Source organism: Vipera berus (genome assembly GCF_964194415.1).
Source record: "Vipera berus genome assembly, chromosome: 8".
NCBI classification, from domain to species: domain Eukaryota; kingdom Metazoa; phylum Chordata; class Lepidosauria; order Squamata; family Viperidae; genus Vipera; species Vipera berus.
In genome coordinates, this window is record NC_138211.1 from 25,252,898 (window position 1) to 25,277,458 (window position 24,561).

General features: G+C 46.5%; 1 protein-coding gene across 2 annotated transcripts in view; it reads right to left on the reverse strand.

Moving 5' to 3' along the window:
* The window catches only part of TET3 (tet methylcytosine dioxygenase 3), a 91,948-nt gene that overhangs the window by 9,902 nt on the left and 57,485 nt on the right, over nt 1–24,561 (reverse strand). For both annotated transcript variants that reach the window (XM_081333956.1, XM_081333955.1), the window contains exons 3-9: nt 17,663–17,753; nt 10,746–10,839; nt 9,524–9,732; nt 6,117–6,267; nt 4,918–5,007; nt 3,957–4,094; nt 761–1,097 (exon numbers count right to left, since the gene is read on the reverse strand). In XM_081333956.1, the coding sequence (XP_081190082.1) occupies nt 761–1,097; nt 3,957–4,094; nt 4,918–5,007; nt 6,117–6,267; nt 9,524–9,732; nt 10,746–10,839; nt 17,663–17,753 (1,110 nt within the window). The remainder of the gene's footprint in view (nt 1–760; nt 1,098–3,956; nt 4,095–4,917; nt 5,008–6,116; nt 6,268–9,523; nt 9,733–10,745; nt 10,840–17,662; nt 17,754–24,561) is intronic.

Sequence of the window (24,561 nt, forward strand, 5' to 3'; positions counted from 1 at the left end):
TGCCATCATCTGATATCAACTGCAAAAGCTGAAGCAGAATGAAGTGCATAAAACCATCTAGACTGCAATGTCTTGGGAACCCTGTTGTAGAACAGGTCCTCACATTATACAAGTGATTGTTCAAAAACTCTGCAAGATTCCAGCAAAAACATGAAGAGCATTCTGGAATTCTTGATGACAGGTCATGTTTCTACACAAGCACCCAGAGCTGCCATAGTGGATAACAAGATTGTATAAAGCAAAAGGTAGGAAGAGTATCTCCGTAAGTTAACTGAATCAGGATCAAGTGTTAAAAAAAGGGAGGGGGGTTGTCACGGCTCTCTTAAATTGCTTCTTCTTCATGCAGTAGGAGCAGCAAGAGACTGCAAAATCTGAGGCCAGTTCTGAGTAGTCTCCTTCCATTTGACCACCCTACCTTCTTCAGATGCAGGAATATAGCCACTAGGAAGCTAAAAAATAACAAATGGCTGGGAAGAATGCCATGGGAGTGACAGGGAATAGGCTACCGTTCCTTACTAAGCCAGTCACCCAAACAAATCTGAGCACCACCCGCCATACCGGTGTGGAAAGCAAGAGCTACGGGAACAGAAGCCTTGGCTCGGGCCATTCCAAGTGTTGGGATGAGATCCTTGGCTGAGGGTGCTCTATTGCTAGGGCTCTGCTTTGACCCCCTGGGCAGCCTGACCTCCAGCAGACCTGGGACCAGGCTTTCTTCTGCGGCTACAAAGACCGGCCATTACACGGCCTACGCTGACCTTACCTGGATTCTGTTGGAGTGTTGGGAGCTCAAGGATGTCCTGCTTGATTTTCTCAGGTGTAATCAGTTTCTCTTTCTGCATTTTCTTTTTTTCAGCAGCTGCTTTCCGGGCTTCCAGCTGCCTCTGCCTGCAGGACTTGGCTGGTTCAGGAAGCTTTCTCACCTCTCTGGGGAAGGCAGTGAGGACCTGAATGGCCCCGGTGCCCATTTTTGCAGCTTGATTCTCCTCACTGCCAAACTCATCTGTGGTGGACATTTTGTACAAGGGAAGAACATGCAGTTGCTCGTCCTCGGGAATTTTCCCAGGGGTGCGATTGTCTTCTTTTGTCAAGGTGCACACCTGGAAAGACAAGCTACACAGTCACCCATGCATGAAGTTCCAACATGCAAAAACAGCACATCAGCAGCCTCTCCGAGCCTTTTCGTGGCCTGGCCTCAGCTCCTACTTGTCATGTCCAGCCAGCATTATGGCAATCATTTTGGCCGGAGCAGTAGGGAAGGTGCAGCTGTGAGGTGTGGAAAGCATCCAGCTGGAGAGGGCTGATCTAAAAAGCTCCTCTGCATAGTCAAAAACAAAAAAAAAAGCCTGACAGTCACATTCTGGACTGGAGAGAGTTGCAGGAGTTGCTTCTCATAGGCATGCACCCACACATCCAAGCACCATTAATGCACATCAGCCACGTCCTGCTGGGGGGAATGAAAACTCCTGGAGGTGCCTCTGCTTACAGGCAGATTTCTACAAAGAAACGGCTAGGACAGGGATAGGCAAACCTCGGCTCTTTTATGACTCATGGACTTCAACTCCCAGAATTCCTGAGTCAGCATAGCTGGCTCAGGAATTCTGGGAGTTGAAGTCCATGAGTCATAAAAGAGCCGAGGTTGCCTACCCCTGGGCTAGGAAGAAACAGGGAAAGGGCTTCTCTTCCTCCAGCGATCTGGGCTCCCTCCACTTGGCACTGCTGGAATCCTACCCCTACTGCAAATGGAAAAAAACAGCGTTTTGGTCTCTGTTTGGGGCAGAAGGTTTCCTTCTCGTTTGCCTACCTTTCCACTGACTCAAACCAAGAGTGCGCTCGCGTGGGAAAAGGAGAAGAAGCAAACTGCATAAAGATCGCTGAGAGGAAGGAAGAAAAAAACGGATATTTGCCCGAGACTCTCTTGAACGGGGCTTCTTTCCTGCAGCCACGAAGTCTGAAAAACCTGCAGATCCCAGAAAAAGAAGGATGAACCCCAGCTGCTTTCCTCCCAATCACTCCTGGTGGACCACTTGATCAAAAAGGGGGGTGGGGTGGGTGGCAAGGGGAGCCGAGACTGAATAGGATTCTTTGGGGGGGGGTCACAGCAGGGCAGCAGAAGCCTCCCCATTGCCTGCAGAATGCTGGCCCTTCTCATATCCTATTTGAGTTAGCCGGCCTGGACTGAGGGGTTTTAAGGTTTTAAATTTTAAACTCTTTGGGGGCTATTTATTTTATTTTAATTTGTACATTGCACTGTTTTAATTTGCCCTGTAAACCGCCCTGGGTCCCTTGGGAAAAGGGCGGTATATAAATCTAAATAAATAAATAAATAAATAAATAAATAAAATATCCTGGCCAAAGGGACGAGCGACAATCCTCTTGAGAGTGAAAATGCTAATTGTGGCTGTTCAGCAAATAGCTTCTTTTCGCCTGAAACCAGAGATCTCTACTACAAACTGATGGTGTGCAACAAAACTGGCCTCATGGGAGAAACTAATGAGTGGAATATTATTGCGGTCACTGAAGTTGAAAGGAAGGAACATTTTCTCTGATGACGGCATCAATATGAACTCCTCCTTGCAGCAGATTTTAAAACTTTTATAACTGCAGATCCAATGGAAATCATTTTATTTTCAGAGGGAGACAAACCGAAATGTCTGGGTAGGAAAAAAAAACAGTTGTTCTGAACTGGGGAACCCCAGCTGGGTGACACAACTGATGAGAATATATTCAGCAGAGGCTCTTTGAATATAAGCAAGCTATTTGATACAGCAGCTAAAACCATCTAGCAAACTTGTGGGTTGCACCGACAGAAGCATTTAATCCAAATCACAAGAAGTGCAATAATTGTTCCCTTGTACTCAGTTCTGTTTAGATCACACTTGGGAATTACGAGCACCACACTTTAAATGGGTCGTGGAGGAGGTAAATATGACAGCGAATAGGATGGCAGGTGACCTGGAAAACAAAATCTTTAATTCTTCCTAGAGATCTCTCCATATCTAAAAGGCTTCTCTAACTGATTAACATTTCTGTGACTTGCAATTCTGCTGTCAGTTGGGTCTACCCTAGCCTTTTTGGACAGATAAATGGCTCTTACCATATCAACTTGCATGTTATGAACTTTAGAGAATTGTAATCTTGTTCGTCCCTTGTAGCAAAAGAACTACAAATGTAGTGACACCTCATCATCTGTAATCTCGGTGCCTTCAGCTGCATTTCAGCTCTCACTTTCCAAATCAACATGACTAACGTTCAGAATCCTGGGAGACGCCACAAACCTCCTCCTTATATTGTGTGACATGTGCCAAAGTGACCATGGGCCATATTTAGCATTGCCCCAGTTCAGCTTCCCGCCAGAGAACACAGGGTGATGGCGATTGATCTCAGTTCAGTTGCCAAGTTCCCTCTCTTTCACTCTCAGAAGGATTCCTTTAGCCAGCTATGCTGACTCAGGAATTCTGGGAGTTGAAGTCCATGAGTCATAAAAGAGCCGAGGTTGCCTACCCCTGCTTTAGCCTAATACTACCAACATTTGAAATTAATTCAAGCTGTGTCTACACTCTTACCATATTTGGTTTAATGGCATTTTCCAAAACTCTCTGAGGATTTTCTTTCTACTTGACCACACAGAACACCAGTTGAGCCTTGTGGCATAAAGCCACTTTTCTTTTTTTGTTTAAATAAATTCTGACTACACGGACTGAAGTGGTTTTTCAAATGCAAAGGGGAAAATTTATATTTCTTACTGGAAAATAGCAGCAGAGAGTAATTATGGCAGAAGTATCCATAGATAGGTTATCAAATACTGTATTTCAAAGGCTTGAACTGGAAGGAGAAGAAGGAGTTTACGAAAGCTTTCACTGTTTTTCGATCTTTAAGGCTGTGACAGTCTAACAAGATTTTGGCCCTTCTGGAATATTTCACAGGCAGAACTGAAGACAAATGAAAGCACCCCTTACCACCGTGCACCCATTGTATAGGTTGTGCTGGTCCTTGTGTGCATGAGCACAGAAATCCATGCATGCTGTCACTCCAGAAAAAGGCCGCCCCTCTTTCAGCCCCAGTCGGCAATCGATTGCTACATCCTCATTTGCAACCTAATCCAAAGGGAAGAAAAGCAGTTTGTGTTATTGCATCATTATGGCCCCAATGTGAAAAAAAGATAAAGCAGCTGGGTCTGACTACCTGTTCCCTCAACCAGTTGCCCCCAGTGCTGTGAGAATTGTAGTTTTGGGTCAAACTTCATGTCATCTGGGAGGCCTGTAATCTGGTCTCTTGATAATGCCAAGACTTCATTTTATAATGGCCCTAACTGAGCAGCGGAAGATTTTCTTCCTATCATCAAGGGCAGATGGCAAATTCACGAGGAAGGGCAGCTTAGAGATATGGACCGGGTCACGCCTACCACAATGGCAGGAGTCATCAGTCACAAGCACAAACTGCATCATGGCTAAGTACAATATGCAAACCCAACCCATATAGGCAAGTGGATCAGGAACAACCTCGCTTTTATTCTCTTTTCAAGCAAGCGAGACTCTCTGAGCAGCTGGACCCATGCAAGAAGCAGTCAGACTTACTTGCAAGAAAGAGCTCTTCCAACTTGTTGCAAAGCAGCTTTCTTACAAGAAAACAACAAACTGGTAAACAGAAAACTGAGGCCAAATGTATGTTCTCCTGGTTTTTTTATACAAAGAGGTACTGCATTTCACAAAAGCCAAAGAGAGCAGTTTTGCCCCACTGTAGCAAAAGGGAAGAGCAACTCATCTTCCACGTGAAAAAGCAAACTCTGTGATGGAGCTCTTCCTGCAAGATTTGGGGACTGCAACCCTTTTCCTAAGTCACGTGACTTGTAGACAGACCTTTGCTTAGGTAGATGCTTATGAGGGCCCCAATCAAAGCATGGAAAAGTTATCAAGGCACCTGGTTTTGATAAGCCTGGGGTGCCAGTCTCTTATACAGTGGTGCAACCTCTGTAGCTAAATCCTGGAAGCTTCTTCTGAGAACTTCTTCCTGGAAGGAGAGATGGTCAAGATTAGCTCCTTAGTATTTCCAGTGAGCCTGGTGCTGTCACTAGCAACTCCTAGAAGTTCTGCCTCTCTCTACCCCAAGTTCCTTTGGAAATAAGTCTGCTGCAGGAACTGAACTTGAACAGTTTTTCTGCAAAGCAACTGCCTTTCCTCAGAGCAAGGCGCTTTCTTTCTTCAGGCAGAGCAAATGAACGTGAACATAATCACATCTTCCCAACCCGCGATTCGAGGTATGTGTTGCACAACTATGAGCTCTGCATATAACTGTTTCTACACCCAGCAGGATTCCCATGAACTTGGAAGTCAAAACAACTGATTAAGGCTCCTTTCCTTCTCTGAACTTATTAGTCCTTTCTCAGGCAGTCTGGTCTAGCGGTTGGGGCACCAGGCTAGAAACCAAGAGACAGTGAGTAACAAGCCCATTTTAGGCATGAAAATCAGCTGGGTGACTTTAGGCCGGTCACTCTCACAGGGGTTGTTGTGGGAAAAATAAGAGGAGGGAGGAGTATTACATATGTTCTCTACCTTGAGTCCTTTGTAAAAATGCAAATCTTTTTAAAAAGAGAGCTTCTTTTTTAAATAATGAGTCAATCCCTCATTATTTCCTATTATATATAAAATGCAGTTTGCCCCAACTTCTTCCCAAAGGTACCTTTATGGGTAGGAAAATGGGGTTTTCAAAGCAGTTCACTCTAGGAGAAACCTCTGCCCAAACATTGCCACAGGATGGATGAGCTGAGAATACAGTCTTTAAAAAGTACATTCTGCAGCCTTACATAGCATTAGATAATGTGGTTTCTTTTTGTCTGAACATGTAAGTTTCTTCCATGACTCAGGCTGAAACCTTGGGAGAAAATCCGATGTACGTGGTTCTTCCTTCCAAGTAAACATCTTTGAACTAATCAATAAAAGTATGATTATTTGTACGATTATTGATTCTTGGGAAAGCAAGAAACCAGTCTGCGGTATTTCCCTCCTACCTGGAGGGAAAGCCCCTCCTCAAAACCATCACCCTTCCCTGTTACTCTTCCATCTGTTAAACTGGGAGGTTCCAATAAATCCCTCTAGAACAAGAATGACCAGGACACTAACCTCCTTGGGATTGTCTCCCTGTAATCTGAATTTCCTGGGTGTTTTGCTCCGTGCATATTTGCACCCGTTGAAATACATGCTCCAAGAGCAGCCAAAGGAGAAGGAAGCACCACAGGTGTTGGGATCCTTGCCTTGACATGCACAGGTTCGGCTGCAATGAATCCAAAGGGAGGGGGGAATCATAGGCTATCAAGTCTGTACAAAGGAGTCCTAGGCTGCCCACCCCAGACAGAAGACCAGAGAACCAAGAGCACAGCATCATCAGCAGTTTCCTAAGCAAATGCAATTGACACAATACAGGTAGTGCTCATAATAAACCTTTGGGTACTAATAATCATGATATCCTTATGATATCACGATATCCTGGCTTCAGGGTCAGGAATGAGTGGCACTAGGTCACACTAGTTTTCTTCTTCCAGGGAGAGTTGCTGTTGAGGTGTGGGAGAAGTCTTGCCCACAGTCAATGAAGATTCTCAATCATCCAGCTAAATTTGGAAATCTGGAAGTTGAATCACGGCAACTGAACTTTTCTCTTTTGTTTGAAACATTTTGCTGCTTATGCAAGCAGCTTTTTCTGTTTGAGCAAGTCAGTTAGGGGGATTCTATATATGTCCAGTCCCAATTAGGAAAGTTAAGTGAGGACTACCTTTATGTTATAGGGATGCGGTGGCTCAGTGGGTTAGGACGCTGAGCTTGTCGATCAGGTCGGCAGTTTGGCGGGTCGAATCCCGAGTGCCACATAACAGAGTGAGCGCCTGTTACTCGTCCCAGCTTCTGCCAACCTAGCAGTTCGGAAGCACGTAAAAAGGCAAGTAGAAAAATAGGGACCACTACGGTGGGAAGGTAACAGTGTTCCGTGCGCCTTTGGTGTCTAGTCATGCCGGCCACATGACCACGGAGACGTCCTCGGACAAGCGCTGGCTCTTCAGCTTTGAAACGGAGATGAACACCGGCCCCTAGAGTCAGAAACGACTAGCACGCATGTGTGGGGGAACCTTTACCTTTACCTTTATGTTGTTCTGATAAGGTTGCACAGACCCCAACAGAAGCCTTGAACAATAGGGAAGGTGTCCTATTCAAGGGCTAGCTGGCAATTTTGACCAGGAGAGCCTTTACACAGCTTTGCTTCACCCACCAACATGCATCCATTCTGAGATTGGGAGGCTCTGTGTGTAGTCATGCATGTCTTAATTACAGTTAATTCAGAGTCCAAATGGACTATTGCAATGCACTTCTATGTGGACTACCCTTGAAGACCATCCAGAAGCTGCATTTATTAGGAAATCTAGCGGTGCAAGTAGCAACGGGCACCTCATAATGTATGCACTTCTGCTCTCAAGCTGCCCTGGTTCCAGATCCAATTCAAAGTGTTGGTACCTGTAGTTTATAGTTATCCATAAGGCTTTCCCTGGCATGGGACCAAGTTATTTGTGGAAGCACCTTTATCCATCCCATCCTATCCAGAAGAGGAGAAGCATGGCACTTGGTGACATCCAGGAAGAAATCAGAAAATGGTCTTTTACAAGACCCTAAGGACACGGCTCAGAGTGTCTGTTGTGAATTACTTTGATTTTGTATTTTGTAAGGCATTACTGCCAATGATTAGGGAGGGGGGTGGTTTATATCTCACCTGCCAATTGTCTATTTATTATGAATATATTTTTTTCCTTTGCTGGTTTTATTCCTTTTTTATTGAAAAGTTTTACAAAATTTTAATAATAACCCCCCCTCCCCATCAACCCTCCCCGCTTCCCCCCTCCAGACTTCCCAAAGCAGAATACAGGGTATTACATATAGCAATCTTATGCAAACATATGCTAAATATCTATTATGTTAACAAACCTTCCACCCTTTAACTCCCTTATAACAAAACTAAAGTAATTATAATAACACTTCTATAATTGTTAAAAATTATTCATATGCTATTTGAAACTTTTTAGTCCCATATTTGTTTTGAATATAATCAATCCATCTTTTCCATTCCAAAATATATTTTTCTTGTGACTGTTCTTTCAAATATGCTGAAACTTTTGCCATTTCAGCTACGTCCATTACTTTAAGTATCCATTGATCTATTGTAGGTAAATCTTCTTTCTTCCAGTGTTGCGCCACCAACAGTCTGGCTGCCATTATTAAGTGTAACATTAATTTAGTTTCTATAACAGTACAATCCGAAATAATCCCCAATAAGAATAGCTGCGGAGTAAATCTTATTTTTTTCTTAAAAACTTTCTGAAAAATCCACCATATTTTTATCCAAAAGGCTTTAACATGTTTACATGTCCACCATATATGATAATAAGTTGCCTCTTCACTACCACATCTCCAACACTTAGGTGGTTGATTTGAATACATAGATGCTAACTTTTTAGGATCTAAATGCCATCTATAAAACATCTTATAAAAATTCTCTCTTAGGTTTTGTGCTTGTGTAAATTTTACATTTCTAACCCAAATTTTTTCCCAAGTATCCATCAATATGGGCTCTTGAATATTCTGAGCCCATTTTATCATACAATCTTTAACTAACTCCGATTCTGAATCAGTCTCTATAAGAGCATTATATAACCTTTTTATATGCGATTGACTTTGATCTCTAATTTGCTTTATCAAATTTTCATCAACTTTTATTATACCAATTTTCTGATCTTCTTTCCATCTAGCTTGTAATTGTACTAAGTCTGTACTATCTTTTCTTCCTTTAAAACAGACATGTCAAACACAAGGCCCGGGGGCCGGATCCGGCCCGCAAAGTGGTTTCATGCGGCCCACGAAGCCATCCTGGTAACAGTGAGGGAACGGCCCCCACTGCCTTGACCCTCAGATCTGTCCCACTCCTGCCCAGGCCCCCATAGGCACCCTTGATGCGAATGATGTAGAGCTGGCCATGCCCACCCAGTAGGCCACACGCACCCTGGCCACGCCCACCCAGTAGGCCACGCCCACCCTGGCCATACCCACCCGGCCCCCTGAGGGCAACCGCAATGCTGATGCGGCCCTCAATGAAATTGAGTTTGACACCCCTGCTTTAAAACATTTAAAGGTTTCAGTTTCAAAATATTCCCTTCCATACTAAGAAGTTCTTTATAAGTAATCACATCTTGTTTCTGCTCCACATTTATATTTCCTATTGCATGTCTGGGTATTGCCCATATAGGTATTTTATTATTTAATATATATTGGTACTTTTCCAAACACGCAACAAAGCATTCCTTAAAATATGAGCCTTAAAGACATTGTCCACCTTTCTGTCATAAATTAGACATGCATGCCATCCATACAATAGGTCGTACCCCTCAATATTCAATATTCTTTCATCTATTAAATTAAACCAATCACTAATTGTTGATAATGCAACTGCATCATAATATAATCTCAAATCTTAGGAAAGAGCCAGACAAACTTACTCATCATTTAGCCCACATCGCCGAGTGGTAGCGTTTCCAAATTTTGTGAGTGTGTCAGTGAGCTCCTGGTAGAGCGTGTCCCCCAGGGTCCGAGGGATTCCCTCCCAAGCCAAGATCAAGATGATTATGACAGCATTCTGGCAGTGATGGCCAGCACGATGTCTCACCAGGCACAGCAGTTTCTCCTCCACATTGTGCCTCCTGATGACCTGGAATGCAAGCAAAGATGTTGGTTGGCCACACAAAGGACTCCCCTTCTGTTCCTTCAGCAGGCTGGATTACCTCCCTGAACAAGGCAACTTGGCTAGACAAAGCCATGCCATGCCAAAGGTTGGGCTTCCGACAGTGGACTACTGTAGGAAGCCCAAGCTCACCTGGATACGGCCCTGCTCCCTATTCTGCAGGCCAGGCTGGCTGGGTGGACAAGCCTCAAGCCAGAGGACTTGAAGGTTAGAACTTCTCCCCTGGCTGCACTCTTGCAAAAGGTAAATGACTGGCTTTGTTGTTGTTGTTGTTGTTAGCTGTGAAGTCGTGTCTGACCCATCACAACCCCATGGTCAACGTTCCTCCAGGCCTTCCTGTCCTCTACCATCTTCTGGAGTCTATTTAAGCTCACGCCTACTGCTTCAGTGACTCCATCCAGCCACCTCATTCTCTGTCGTCCCCTTCTTCTCTTGCCCTCAATCTTTCCCAGCATTAGGCTCTTCTCATGAGTCCTTCCTTCTCATTAGGTGGCCAAAGGATTTGAGTTTCAACTTCAGGATCTGGCCTTCTAAAGAACAGTCAGGTTTGATCTCCTCTAGGACTGACCGGTTTGATCGCCTTGCAGTCCAAGTGACTCGCAGGAGTCTTCTCCAGCACCATAGTTCAAAGGCCACCATTCTTTGGCGCTCAGCCTTTCTTATGGTCCAGCATGGGGACCCTGAGCTATCAAAGTTGAAAGATACCCCCATCAACTTTTTTCCTTCTAGTTATTTGAAGAGCTTAGAGGCCACTCCAATCAAAACTTACCATCTTTACACAAATGCAGTTAAAAAGACAGAACCTCATACACAAATAACAATGTTCTTTTCAACTCTCTAGGACAGCGTTTCTCAACCTTGGCCACTTGAAGATGTCTGGACTTCAACTCCCAGAATTCCCCAGCCAGCAGTCTACATATCTTCAAGTGGCCAAGGTTGAGAAACCCTGCTCTAGGATATGTTGCATTTTCCTCACTGACCCATTTTGCGATAGGGCAGCCGCGAGAACTCTTTCCTTCCTTCCCGGTATAGATCACCTTTTCAATTCGGATGGCTTTCCCCTTCTCACCATACCTGATGGAAAAAAGGCACAACATCAACATAACAGACAATGATGGGGCTACCTGAGCAAGAATATTTTTTAAAACCTGCTCTAAAAAGAAGAAAAACACATAAAAATATAAAACAGAAACACTGCATGGAAAAGTTTGCAGAATATGAAATAAAATTAAGAGAAACTACTCTACTGGAAGAAGTATGTCACTTTTACCTTAATTTATCAACTTGAATTAAAATAAAATCAGCATATGGGAAATGCTAAATGGTACATTCCATGGCCATCTTTGTAAGTGATCTGAACGAGGGACTAGAAAATATTTCAAACCGTTACATTTTCAGATGACATAGAAATGGTGTGGTGGGGGACAAATGTATTAGAGGAGAGTGCTAAACTTCAGGGGACAAGCAGCAATGATGGAGGAGGGTCCAGCAAGATAAATTTCAATAAGAACAAATGCAAAACCTTCACAGAGCAGGAAAAACCAAAATCATAATTATAGGATGCAGGAAGAGAAAGTGGACAGCAATATATACAAATGTATGTGACTGTCTTAGTAGATCACAAACTGAGCATGAGCCAACAGCCTGATGCAGCTGCTAAAAATGCAAATTTTTTATTTTTATTTTATTTTAATTCCATTTATATCCCGCCCTTCTCCGAAGACTCAGGGCGGCTTACAAGCTTAGCAGTAGCCTTCATTCTATGTATATGCCTGCTTGTTAGGGCTTTCACACACACCCCAAGCGGCATTATTACAAAGTCAGCTTAATTGCCCCCAACAATCTGGGTCCTCATTTTACCTACCTGGGAAGGATGGAAGGCTGAGTCAACCTTGAGCCTGGTGGGATGCGAACCTGCACTAATTGCAGGCAGCTGGTGTTACTTAAGGAGGCATTAGCCTCTGTCAAGATCAAGAGAAGTCCTCCTTATTATGCTAAAAAAATGGCTTCATTTCTGGGTACCATTTTTTAGGAAGGACATTGATAAACTAGAGTATAGCTAGCAAGGAATTTTAAGGGTCCTGGAAGGAAAGAAAATCATGAACTGCCTGACCAATCACATGCAATGTGTAGTCCTTAATAGAACTATGTCTACATGGAGGGAACTAAGCAGTGGGATATCCCAAGTTTCTGCCTTAAGCCAAGTAATCTTCATAAACAATTTAGATGTGTGAACAGAAGGGGAACTCATTAAATTTACAGACAACACTAAACTGGTAAGAATAGCCAACACCCCAGAAGACAGGGTCAAGATCCAGATGGATCTTGACAGACTTGAACACTAGGCCCTATCTGACAAAATAAAATTAAAGTGTGAGAAAAGTAAGGTTTTACGCTTAGGCAGGGAAAACCAAATGTAGAGGTTTAGAATAGGTAGAACCTGGCTCAACAGCAGCAACTGTGAGAGGGATCTCAGAGTCCTAGTGGACAATACCGTATATACTTGAGTATAAGCCGAATTTTTCAGCCCACTTTTTGGGCTGAAAAATTCCACTTCGGCTTATACTCCAGTCAACAAAAAAACTTACCGAGGACTTGTGCGCGGCCGAGGCTTTGGTGCTTCCGGGATCGCGCGCACCTCTCCCAAGCCACCGCCATCCGGAGACCTGCCGAAGTTTGGGGAGGTTTGGGGAGGTGCGCGCGCACCTCCCCAAACCTCCCCAAACGTCGGCAGGTCTCCGGACCTCCGCGCCTTGCCTGCCTGCTTCTTTCCGCAGCAGAAAGAAGCAGGCAGGCAGGGCGCGGAGGAACAGAGACCTGCCGACGTTTGGGGAGGTTTGGGCGCCTCCCCAAACCTCCCCAAACGTCGGCAGGTCTCCGTTCCTCCTGCCGACGTTTGGGGAGGTTTGGGCGCCTCCCCAAACCTCCCCAAACGTCGGCAGGTCTCCGTTCCTCCGCGCAGACCTGCCGACGTTTGGGGAGGTTTGGGCGCCTCCCCAAACCTCCCCAAACGTCGGCAGGTCTCCGTTCCTCCGCGCAGACCTGCCAACGTTTGGGGAGGTTTGGGCGCCTCCCCAAACCTCCCCAAACGTCGGCAGGTCTCCGTTCCTCCTGCCGACGTTTGGGGAGGTTTGGGCGCCTCCCCAAACCTCCCCAAACGTCGGCAGGTCTCCGTTCCTCCGCGCAGACCTGCCGACGTTTGGGGAGGTTTGGGCGCCTCCCCAAACCTCCCCAAACGTCGTCAGGTCTCCGTTCCTCCTGCCGACGTTTGGGGAGGTTTGGGCGCCTCCCCAAACGTCAGCAGGTCTCCGTTCCTCCGCGCAGACCTGCCGACGCTTGGGGAGGTTTGGGCGCCTCCCCAAACCTCCCCAAATGTCGGCAGGTCTCCGTTCCTCCTGCCGACGTTTTGGGAGGTTTGGGCGCCTCCCCAAACCTCCCCAAACGTCGGCAGGTCTCCGTTCCTCCGCGCAGACCTGCCGACGTTTGGGGAGGTTTGGGCGCCTCCCCAAACCTCCCCAAACGTCGGCAGGTCTCCGTTCCTCCGCGCAGACCTGCCGACGTTTGGGGAGGTTTGGGCGCCTCCCCAAACCTCCCCAAACGTCGGCAGGTCTCCGTTCCTCCTGCCGACGTTTGGGGAGGTTTGGGCGCCTCCCCAAACCTCCCCAAACGTCGGCAGGTCTCCGTTCCTCCTGCCGACGTTTGGGGAGGTTTGGGCGCCTCCCCAAACGTCGGCAGGTCTCCGTTCCTCCGCGCAGACGTTTGGGGAGGTTTGGGTGCCTCCCCAAACCTCCCCAAACGTCGGCAGGTCTCCGTTCCTCCACGCAGACCTGCCGACGTTTGGGGAGGTTTGGGCGCCTCCCCAAACCTCCCCAAACGTCGGCAGGTCTCCGTTCCTCCTGCCGACGTTTGGGGAGGTTTGGGCGCCTCCCCAAACATCCCCAAACGTCGGCAGGTCTCCGTTCCTCCGCGCCCTGCCTGCCTGCTTCTTTCCGCAGCGGAAAGAAGCAGGCAGGCAGGGCGCGGAGGTCCGGAGACCTGCCGACGTTTGGGGAGGTTTGGGGAGGCGCCCAAACCTCCCCAAACGTCGGCAGGTCTCCGTTCCTCCGCGCCCTGCCTGCCTGCTTCTTTCCGCTGCGGAAAGAAGCAGGCAGGCAGGGCGCGGAGGTCCGGAGACCTGCCGACGTTTGGGGAGGTTTGGGGAGGTGCGCGCGCACCTCCCCAAACCTCCCCAAACTTCGGCAGGTCTCCGGACGGCGGCGGCTTGGGAGAGGTGCGCGCGATCCTGGAAGCACCGAAGCCTCGGCCGCGCGCAAGTCCTCGGTAAGCTCCGGGCGGTCACTTGCTTCGCGTCTCCTGAGGGAAGGGGGGGGCGACTGGAGCGGGCGTGTTTCCTCGCCTGCTGGGCGCCGCGATTTGCCCGGGGAACGCGCGGGCCCCGAATGGCAGCGTGGAGCGAGGAAGCGGACAGCCAGGGCTTCCCCGAGAGCCGCGGCCACACAGGGTATTCCTGTGTATTCAGGCTTGCAAAATGGCGGATCGAGCCTCTGCTGGCGGCAGAGGCTTGCAGAACGGCGGATCGGCTTATACTCGAGTCAATAACTTTTTCCAGTTTTTGGGGGTGAAATTGGGGGTCTCGGCTTATACTCGAGTCGGCTTATACTCAAGTATATACGGTAATTTAAAATATGAGCCAGCAGCCCCCAAAAAAGCCAATGCAATCCTTGGCTGCATTAAGACAGGAATAGAATCAATATCATGTTAAGTGTTAGTACTGCTTTATAATGCCTTGGTAAGACTGCACTTAAAATATTGCATCCATTTTGTCGCCACAATATAAAAAGAGGTTGATAGAGTGCAGAGGAAAGCAACAAAAATGATTAGGCTAAAACGGTTGCAGGAATTGTGTGTCTAGTTTAATGAAAAGAAGGACAAGAGCGACATACTAGCTGTGTTCCAATATCTGCCACAAACAAGAAGGGCTCAGCCTATTCTCCAAAGCATCTGAAGGCAGGAGAAGAAGATGAAAACTGATCAAGAAACGAGCCAACCAGAACAAAGGAGAAATTTCCTGATAGTTAGAACAATTAATCACTGGACTGATTTGCCTCCAGAAGTTGTGGGTCCTCCATCACGAGGTTTTAAAGAATAGATAGGACAACCATTTGTCTGAAATGGTATAGGGTTTCCTGCTTGAGCACAGGGCTGGACTAGAAGACCTCCAAGATCCCTTCCAACACTGTTATTCTATTATTCTATTCTATTCTATGAAGAACATTTGGAAGTTTTAGGTACATTGATCTTTAGAGCCAGAGATTGTGGAGATACTCAATATCTGCCTTCATGTATCTAGAGACCTGTCCTGAGGAAGATACAGCAAAGTTGTTTCACTAAGTGGGACAAAATATAATTAAATTACAACAGATACAGACCTATTCTTTCTCAGGATATAAAATAATGTTTTAAAATTGCAGAAAGGCCAAATCCAAATTTAAGTGTTTGTTTGTTTTAAAAAAAACACCTCCCTAACATATGAGCAGTTGAGAACCAGAATCATTAACCCTGATCTGCAAAGGTAGGACAGTCAGGAAACGTGAAATTGGATTCCTGCTTTCAGCAGAAACTTGGATTGAACCAGATGGCCTAAATGGACCTTCTAACTTTAAGATTCACTGGAGAGGAGCCTAATGCTGGGAAAGGTGGAGGGCAAGAGAAGAAGGGGACGACAGAGAATGAGGTGGCTGGATGGAGTCACTGAAGCAGGAGGCGTGAGCTTAAATGGACTCCAGAAGATGGTAGAGGACAGGAAGGCCTGGAGGAACGTTGTCCATGGGGTCGCGATGGGTCGGAGACAACTTTGCAGCTAACAACAACAAACTTTAAGATTCTATTACTGGATTTTGTTTATATTCATATTTTATTAGAATAATGTTTCCCCTATTGTTCAGGAGTTCAAGGAAGTACACAAGAAGTCCTTCTTTCCTCACAGCAATCCTGTAAAGTTGGTTGGGCTAAGACAGGGGTAGGCAACCTCGGCTCTTTTATGACTCATGGACTTCAACTCCCAGAATTCCAGAGCCAGCCGGCTCAGGAATTCTGGGAGTTGAAGTCCATGAGTCATAAAAGAGCAAAGGTTGCCTACCCCTGGGCTAAGAGAAAGGAGCTGGCTCAAAGGCCCTCGGGGGGGGGGGCTGGCTTCCTCTCTGCCAGTCCAGCACTTCCACCACTAGACTATGCTGGCTACACAAGTCCTGATGACTCCCTGGCCGTGCAATTTAAGACACTTGATATGATTTTTTTCCTGCCACACTCGAATAACTGAGCACCCACATGCATCCCTGGGATCTCACCAGACAGCCCTGAGCAAGTTGCTCTCATAGTGCCCCGAGTCAGGAGCTGACAGGTACATCAAGGCACAGTCTTCTGTTAACAGCCTTGAGCAAAATGACAAGGAAATGCTGATCTCCTGAAGGGCATCTCCCCTCGGAAGGCACCCCTTGCCCTGGCCTTGTCCGAATGCCCAACATCCCAAGGGGAAGGAGAGCATGCTGGGTATGCTGAGATCAAGAATGTGAGCAATGTCAGACTCCTAAACAGACCAGAGAGGAAACATGGCCAGATGAACTAATTCTACTTTATTGTAAGGCCATATTAACAGAATAGGGACGCAGTGGCTCAGTGGGTTAGGATGCTGAGCTTGTCGATCAGATGGTCGGCAGTTTGGCGGGTCGAGTGCCGCGTAGCAGAGTGAGCGCCTGTTACTCGTCCCAGCTTCTGCCAACCTAGCAGTTCGAAAGCACGTAAAAATGCAAGTAGAAAAATAGGGACCGCTGTGGTGGGAAGGTAACAGCGTTCCGTGCGCCTTTGGCGTCTAGTCATGCCGGCCACATGACCATGGAGACGTCCTCGGACAAGCGCTGGCTCTTCGGCTTTGAAACGGAGATGAGCACCGGCCCCTAGAGTTGGAAATGACTAGCACGCATGTGCGGGGGAAACTTTACCTTTACCTTATTAACAGAATCTTGCAAGTCCGAAAGTACAAATCTCTTGCCATCTCCTTTTACTGCCTGATTAGTTAGGGTGGATCCTTTGGTCAGCTTCAGGATCCTTTCCCTTTTATCTTGATCAGTCCCTAGGAAGCATTCCTCTCCCCAATCTCACATTTATTTACAGGCAAGCCCTTGCTGGCTTTTTTTGGGGGGGAGTTCTTTGTTAACAACCACTCATTCAGTGACCATTTGAAGTTACAATGGCACTGAACAAGACTAGTCTTCAAAGTTATGGCCATCTCAGCCCTGTGGCTTTCCAAAAGCAAAGTCAATGGGGGGGGGCAGCAGGGAAGATCATAGGACACTCCGGTAAGTTGTTTGCACTGTGGCAGCTCTTTCCCTCTTGAGAAGACTGGCTATGGAAAGCAAACTCCCTTCTTTTATTAGATTTATATGCTGCCCATCTGACTGCCACGTGACTCTCACCCTCTTACTTTCACCCTCCTTGGAATTCAGATTACTCTCTTCACTTGAAATGAGAGCAAGTAGGGACCAATTCAGTTTCTTCTCCCTTGAGGTGGGCAATTTCCACCTACAGAAATTCCAATTCCAGTATGAGCTCCTAAGCTTACTTGTGAATCCGTTTTGCAAGCAACAGTCTCAGGTGCTAGGCCCACCCCTTCTGAAAGCAATCTGCAACGTGAGAGGGCAGCCAGAAGGAAAGAGTGAGAAGAAAGCCCAGGGGAATCTTCCATGAAAATAAAACTGCCATCTCTGCTACAACCAAAGGCAATTTGCCACTGACTGAGTTGGAAAATGGGCCAATTTCACCCAAGACCTCACATGCAAAATTGATATACCAGTGGAGACTTTTTCTTCTCAAGTTCTTCAGGATCCCTATCGTGACTTACCGTTCCTCCATAAGTTCCCTAATGGATGCCACAGTTGGTCCAGATCCCAGATGAGTGTAATATGGGCCCTCATCTTTTTCAACTATTTGTTCTGTTGAAAAAGCAAGAACAAGCAATTAGTTGATTCGCTTTTTGTAGCCAAGGAATGGAAGTCATTGACTGAAGACAAGTCCCTCAAGGGACTGGTCCAATACTGAAAAGGAACCCGGAGCAAACTTTAAATGCCTCTTGTAAGTTGAAGATGGGTGCTTTTCCTGACATAAACAGTGAAAGGAGACTCTCCACCTTGCCCACTTTTCTGCATTTGGCAGACAAGGGACATTTCAAAGAAGTAAGCCTTGCAACCTTTTCTCAAGAGCAGCTGAAACCTCAACAGTGAAGGGAATCTAATTCCTGATGGCCACTTTATTCAACTTTCAACCACATTAAATACTGGACAGTCAACTGCTGCACTGGATAGTATTCAATGGTTTAAAAAGTTTCCCTGGTTAACAAAAGATGATTAAAGCAAAATGTTTTACATTAAAACAAAACATTGTAAGGACCAAGTAGCGCTAATATGTATATGATGAACAACTCAGAAATCACACACTGGCCTAGAGAACAAGCAGATGCCTCCCCAAACAGCCCCCATTCATCCCACAGAGCTTGGGAAGGATTTCCGAATCTGCCATTCCAGAATGTTTCCACAAGAGGTTCACCTAGCTCTCTTCCTGCCCCAGAACAGAATTCTTTTGACAGGAAGAAAAAAAAATCTGTCTTTCAACCCAAGGAGTCAAAAGAAAGCTAAAGGAAGCAAACACATCAGTTTTCCTAGATCAACTTCCTTCTCCTTTTCCTGCAGCATTTCTGGGAGCTTCCTCCAGCTCATAAAACATACCTCGCACTAATGGCTTTGTAAGATCAAAGGATGATCATAGGATACTGCTGCTAATAGTCACCTAGCCCAGCTCAGAAAAACAGCTGGTATATCCAGGTCAGATACATTTAAACATTTAAGCTTAAGCTTAATAAGCTAGCCAGTTCACTTCTCCCCATTCTAACTCCACTGCCACCTTCACTTCATGGGGAGGGCACAAAGCAATGCAGGGGAGCTCATAAAACTCCCCAGAACAAAAATATGACAGTCCGAAACAGATTGAGAAGTAGATTTGGAGGTGTGGGGGAGTTGTGTTAGAAGTTGAAAGGAAATACTTTTCTGCGGTCCTAAATCAGAACATTGTCCAAAGGTAATCAAGCCTTATCCCAACACAATGAAGAACAGATGAGATGCTGTCTGGGTTCCTACAGCACATTAAACCCAGATAAATAAAGCATAATTGCTATGTTGATCTATCATCCAGTGTTCAAGCAAACTATACTGGTATAACATGATGGCTAAAATAATAGCTTTTTTCCCCCTAAGTTACAAGCTGCCCAATTCCATTTTATCTTAGTGTACTGTGAGAAGCCAGCGAGACAGTATTTTTAAATAGAAGAGCAGGGTAAAATAGCTTAAATAAGAAGTTATTTAAAGTATTATATTTAAATATGTAGACTATTTTATAGTCATACATACAATGACATAAAAGCACCTAGGGTCTCTTCATCATCAGACTGGTCTCTCCAAGGACCACAATCAAAGAACCACGAAATGAGAGCTTCTGGATTCAACGGAAGAACTTCTGGGGTGAGGGTGCAGACACATTTCAAAAAAAGAGCTTGAACTTCCAATCTTAACACAAACTGCAGATCTTAATTTCAGAATCAGATTTCTTGATCTAATGATTATCGGCCGCTGCAAGAAAAGGCTTTCCCCTGCTGAAAGGCTTTCCTTGATGAGTTCAAAGCAATAGCACCTTTTCCAGCATGATCCAGAGAACACAGCCAAGTCCTAAGTTCTGTCGCTTCTGATTTAATGACTTAAACATCAATTAGCCAAGGACTGAGCTGGCTTCGGGTATTTTCTTCTCCCTTCCCATAACTCCTTCTTAAATGGCTCGTCATTCATTGCCATAGTTGCCCATTAGCTTCAACGGGGCTCGCTCAGAAATTCAAAGTTCACAATCAGCTTTTCCAATTCAGCTTGAGGTCAGAAATGGAAGGACGGTTGCCTCTTTCACTTCCTACTCCCAAAATAAAGGAACTGAAAACTGAAACAAAAATGAAGCGTATTCTGCCCTTGATCTGGAAAAATAACCCCAGTGCTGGTTTCAGCATTTGCCACGCCAAGAAAGATCTGCCTGGGCAGGGAAAGCGATTAAGTCAAAGCCTTACATTTTGCAGCCAACAACTTCAAAGGCCTCTCAAAAGATGTTGGACCTGCAGCTCTCATTCCAGAACTGGTGTAAACTGAATTGCGAAGCATCTCCTCCTTTCTAGATTGTTTAGAACCAAGAAAGTAATCTGAGCCACATGTCTGTGGAGATTCTCAATGACCCGGGCCATAGTTGTCTGAAAAGTGCCTTTTCAAAAGGCAACTGGGCTGTTTTTTCCCCTGAGGAAGAACGAAAAAACTTCCTCAAGGAAAAAAAAATCCAGTTGCCTTTTGAAAAAGCACTTTTGAGCATCCGAGCCACAGCTCCCAATTTTGCTCTGCAGGATACTACTAACAGAGTTTGCTCTCTTTGCCTGTCTGCTTACTATAAATCCAGCTGGTCTGTTTAGCAGACCCAGAAAGTGTCTTGGCTCAGACCAAGCCCACCACAAATGCCAAGCTGTCCAAAGGACACAGTACGGAAATTCTCAAAGGCACCTTCATCTTGCCAACCCTCAACTGGGGGAAATGCAAAGAAATGGTATATCTAAGATCTGATGCCCTGAGAGAAACCATTAGGCGCCAATGTGGACTCCCTCTGTTAAAAACTGTTTTACAAATTAACACTGTTCTGCATTAACACTAGATCCTCTGGCCAAATGTGATTCTGTGGCCTAAATAATATCTGCCAAGGTAAACTGTACCGTTACCAGCAAGAAATTCTAACCTCTCTAGAACTCAACCAGTGCAGATATCATGGTCCCATCAGGTACCATTGTTTGACCGGCCTCATTTGTGCTGGGAAGCAAAACAACTGGACCCGGAAACACAGAGCTACAGGCTAGGCTAGAAGGTCAAACCCCATCCTGGAAGAAGACAGTGAGATGCCACTTTTATCACAGGAACCATACTTGCCCCTGAGGGGGCTTCACACTGCTTGGCCCATAATATCTAGCACCTCAGTGGCTGGATGCACACACAGCATTAAGATATGGTTTGTTTAATAAGCTACATTTGATTGCCATTATAAATCATAACTGACCAGGCACAGTGGCTTGATTAACACAACACACCAATCTAAACCAAACAACCCACAATTACTGGCTATCTGCAACATGCCAACTGGTTAAAATGTAGTTGGCTCGTGGGGCTGAGTTAATTTTATGGTCACAGTGCTAGACTAGGAGCAGATGTAGTCTGTTCTAGTCCTATCTTAGGCACAAACGCCAGTTGAGTGATCCTGAGCTAGACCTCTTTCCTGAAGAAGGCGGCGACAATTGCCAACCACTTCCAAAATCTTGCCATGAAAACTGCAGGGGCTTGTTTCACCCTGCCAAGTTCTCATGGATGGTGTCCTCCTTCAAAAGGGCAAGCCGGATGTACAGATGTCCATGTTCCTCGCAGTGAAGCAATTCCCCTAAACAGGCTCCTTGCGAACAGCATCTGAGAATAATTCTTGCCAGAGGAATCAGCAGGGCAGGCAAAGCACAGCCCGTGCAGTGGGTGTCTGTGTAAATAAGACAATCCACTCCTGGAGTCTGAAGACATCAACAGGCCAAGCCCCAGGAGACTCTGAGCAGCTAGTAAACCAAATCAGGTGGATGGGCAAAGCCGGGGGTCCTTTGTTAGGCAGCAGCAATGAGAGAAGGGATTGAAAGATGCCAGGCCTATGGAGGACAGAAACAGATAAAGCCAAGACAAAGGGGGAAAAATCCTGGACTCCTCAAAGAAAAATAATGAAGCAATAGTGGAGTTCTGAGTGGGGGGTTACATGGATTCCACTATTCCCCAAGTCAGGCTGTTTTAATGCTTCTCCTTTCAATTGGAGAAAACCTACATAAAAAGGCTTTTTCAAAAAAAGGCAAAGCAAAACCCTCGATGATTAAACAGGATCCTCTCCATAAAACAGGAAGTGCTGTGTAACCAAGGGCTTCCAGCCTCTGCTGCCAGATCTCAAGAGGCTGACATCTGGCACCCTTCGGGTTGCTCTTCATCCATGGTTGCCTATCCCCATGCTCTGCTTTGCAAGAGTCCCTCTGCAAGTTGCCCCCAGACTCCCTCACCAAAATTAGGCAAATTTTTCTGTCTTTGTTGGTGCAGTTATATATGGATTCCAGAGGGTTAGAGGCAAGGAGTCCCACCCCGAAACTCTGTTTCTATCTTGCATCCATCTCAGAGCTGGAAGAGAAGCCACACCTGGGAGAGGGCAGCTCCTGCCATTTGTAATCAGTTCAACGGCTGCACTGGGAGGAGGCTGTCAACTGCCCAGAAAACGCTTCTTAGAGAACTTGCTCTTAAGTGCCAGGTTTCCCTGAAAATAAGACCCATCCAGAAAATAAGTCCTGATTTTTAGCGTGCTCCTAATACAAGCCCTACCCCGGGGGGGGGGGGGGGAGGAAGGCAATACAGGCGTGCTGTGCAGCTGCCTGGCTCATGGGAGGCTCGCACTAGTCAGGTGGCCGTGCAGCACATCCGGATGGCCAGCCTTCCCCTATGCCTCTGCCTGCTGCCGGGCGAGCCTTCTGCGAGCCTCCCGTGAGCAGGCAGCTGGGCAGCACATCCAGATTGCTTGCTTCCCCCCGCTTCTGCCTCCATGCTCGGACTTACCTGTGCTGCACCAAGGGGCCGACGGGCTGCGGCTGCTGTCGGACATTGTCACCCCCCGTGCGCTCACCGCCTCTTGTTTGCATGCCAGGGGTGGGGCGCCCAGCCAGGCTGATCACCCTGATACCATGTTTTCTTTGTGCCCCCAAAATATAAGACATTCTCCCCCCTCAAATACCTCAAGCACTGCAGCAGTCCAAGGAATGACTGCATTTATAAACTGCCTTTCTTCTGGGATTGATTGCAGTAAACAAGGCCTCCCGTTATTTTATCCTCACCCTGCCCTGTGAGATAGGAGTGCTTCAAGAGAGTAACTGGCCCATGCTACCTATCAAACTCTGAACAGAGACTTGAACCTGACTCCCTAGTTCTAATCCAGCCTCTGAATGACCACAGCATTTTAGCTATCACAAACTGTTCCTTGTACTCCTGGAGAGGAACTTTGTTTAAAAGCCTCAATGTCACACATTTGACCTGGCAACTTTCAGGAGTGCAAAGCATGAAGCCATTAAATGCCTTTGGAAGATTTGTTTATTAAATTTATATGCTGCCCATCTCACTATCAAGTGACTCTGGGCAGCTAGAGACTCTGGCAAGACTGCAATCAACTGTCACTCAGACTTTGCAATGACTGCTGACGCTCCAGAGGGTCAGGTGCTTTCCTACAAGCTGTAATCATGATTTGATGCAGGTTAACTGATTTTAATCATCATTAAGCAACTTCTGTTTCTTAAACCACCCTAATTTTTATTCCAAGTGCACACACTGGCAAATGAGAAGGTGGCCCTTATTCCCTGTGGCCTCAAACACAAGAGCGCCAGATGTATTATGGGAACGAGGGACCAAAGCAGCGACATTTCACCCACTCCCACAAGCACACTTCTTGCATTTCCAAGCCTGGCCTAGTAGGAGAAACTGTAGGGCTTTCCCTCACCACACTCATTTACTCTCTCTTATACACACACAGACTGCACTCATCCATCATGCTAAGCCGGACCAGCCATTTAAGTTGTGTGCTCCCAATCAGGCTAAGCAAACACCAAACAAGCCACTTTTTGCTTCATGTGACCTATGGACTCAGCTGGTGAAAAGCTGCAGCCTGCACTTTTGGGGGTCTGCCACTTAAAGGCAGAGGAGCCTTTTTTATTTGGGGGAACTCTGAAGAATTCTCAGCCATGCTAACTTTGGGGATTCTTCAGCCTCTTGCCTCAGGAGCTACCAGTATTTGCTGAAATCTGCAATACCTTTCCATTCACACCTACAAAAAACAGACTCTGTAGTTGATGGGCTCATCAGCTTCTCAATTAGTTGAGAATTAGCTGGTATAAATGATAGGCATCTCACCTCTGGCCTTGGCTGACCCTTCAGCAGTCTGTCTGGCTTACTGCCTGACAGGTACAGGACCCTCGTTCTACCGTGTTTCCCCGAAAATAAGACCTGGTCTTATTTTAATTTTTTTTTGCCTCCAAAAGAGGCACCAGGTCTTATTTTTTTGGGTGTCTTTTATACTCACCTCCGGCACCGACAGCCCTGCCCAGCAGGTCCACTTCTTCTGGGGCCAAAGGAGTAGCTTCATTCTGCAGTTGCATTTCACCATTGGAGGCCTTTCCGGAAGGCATCTGCAGCCGCGAACCGAGCTACGGATTCAATCCATAGCTCGGTTCTCGGCTGCAGAGGACTTTGGGAATGCAGGCCGGAGCTCCACTCTCAGCTGCAGAATGGAGCTGCTCCTTCGGCTGCAGAGGAGGTGGGCCGGATCCATGGGAGGCCTGGCTGCAATGGTAAGTTCCACCCCCACCCCAGCTTGATTTTTAGGCATGCGCCTCGCCCCAAAACTAGGGCTTATTTTGGGGGTAGGGCTTACTTTCGGGGAAACACGGTAGCAGCAGGCGTGCAGGGCCCCAGCACCCAAAGCAGTTCCAAGCCCAACATCCCCCTAACCTGCGCCTCAGATGACTATTCCCATAGTGGGTCTTCATAGGGGGTGAGAAAAAGGAGGAGGGAGATTCCCAGCGGAAGCCTTTTCTGTGAACAAAGCAAGGCAACTGCAGCAATTCAC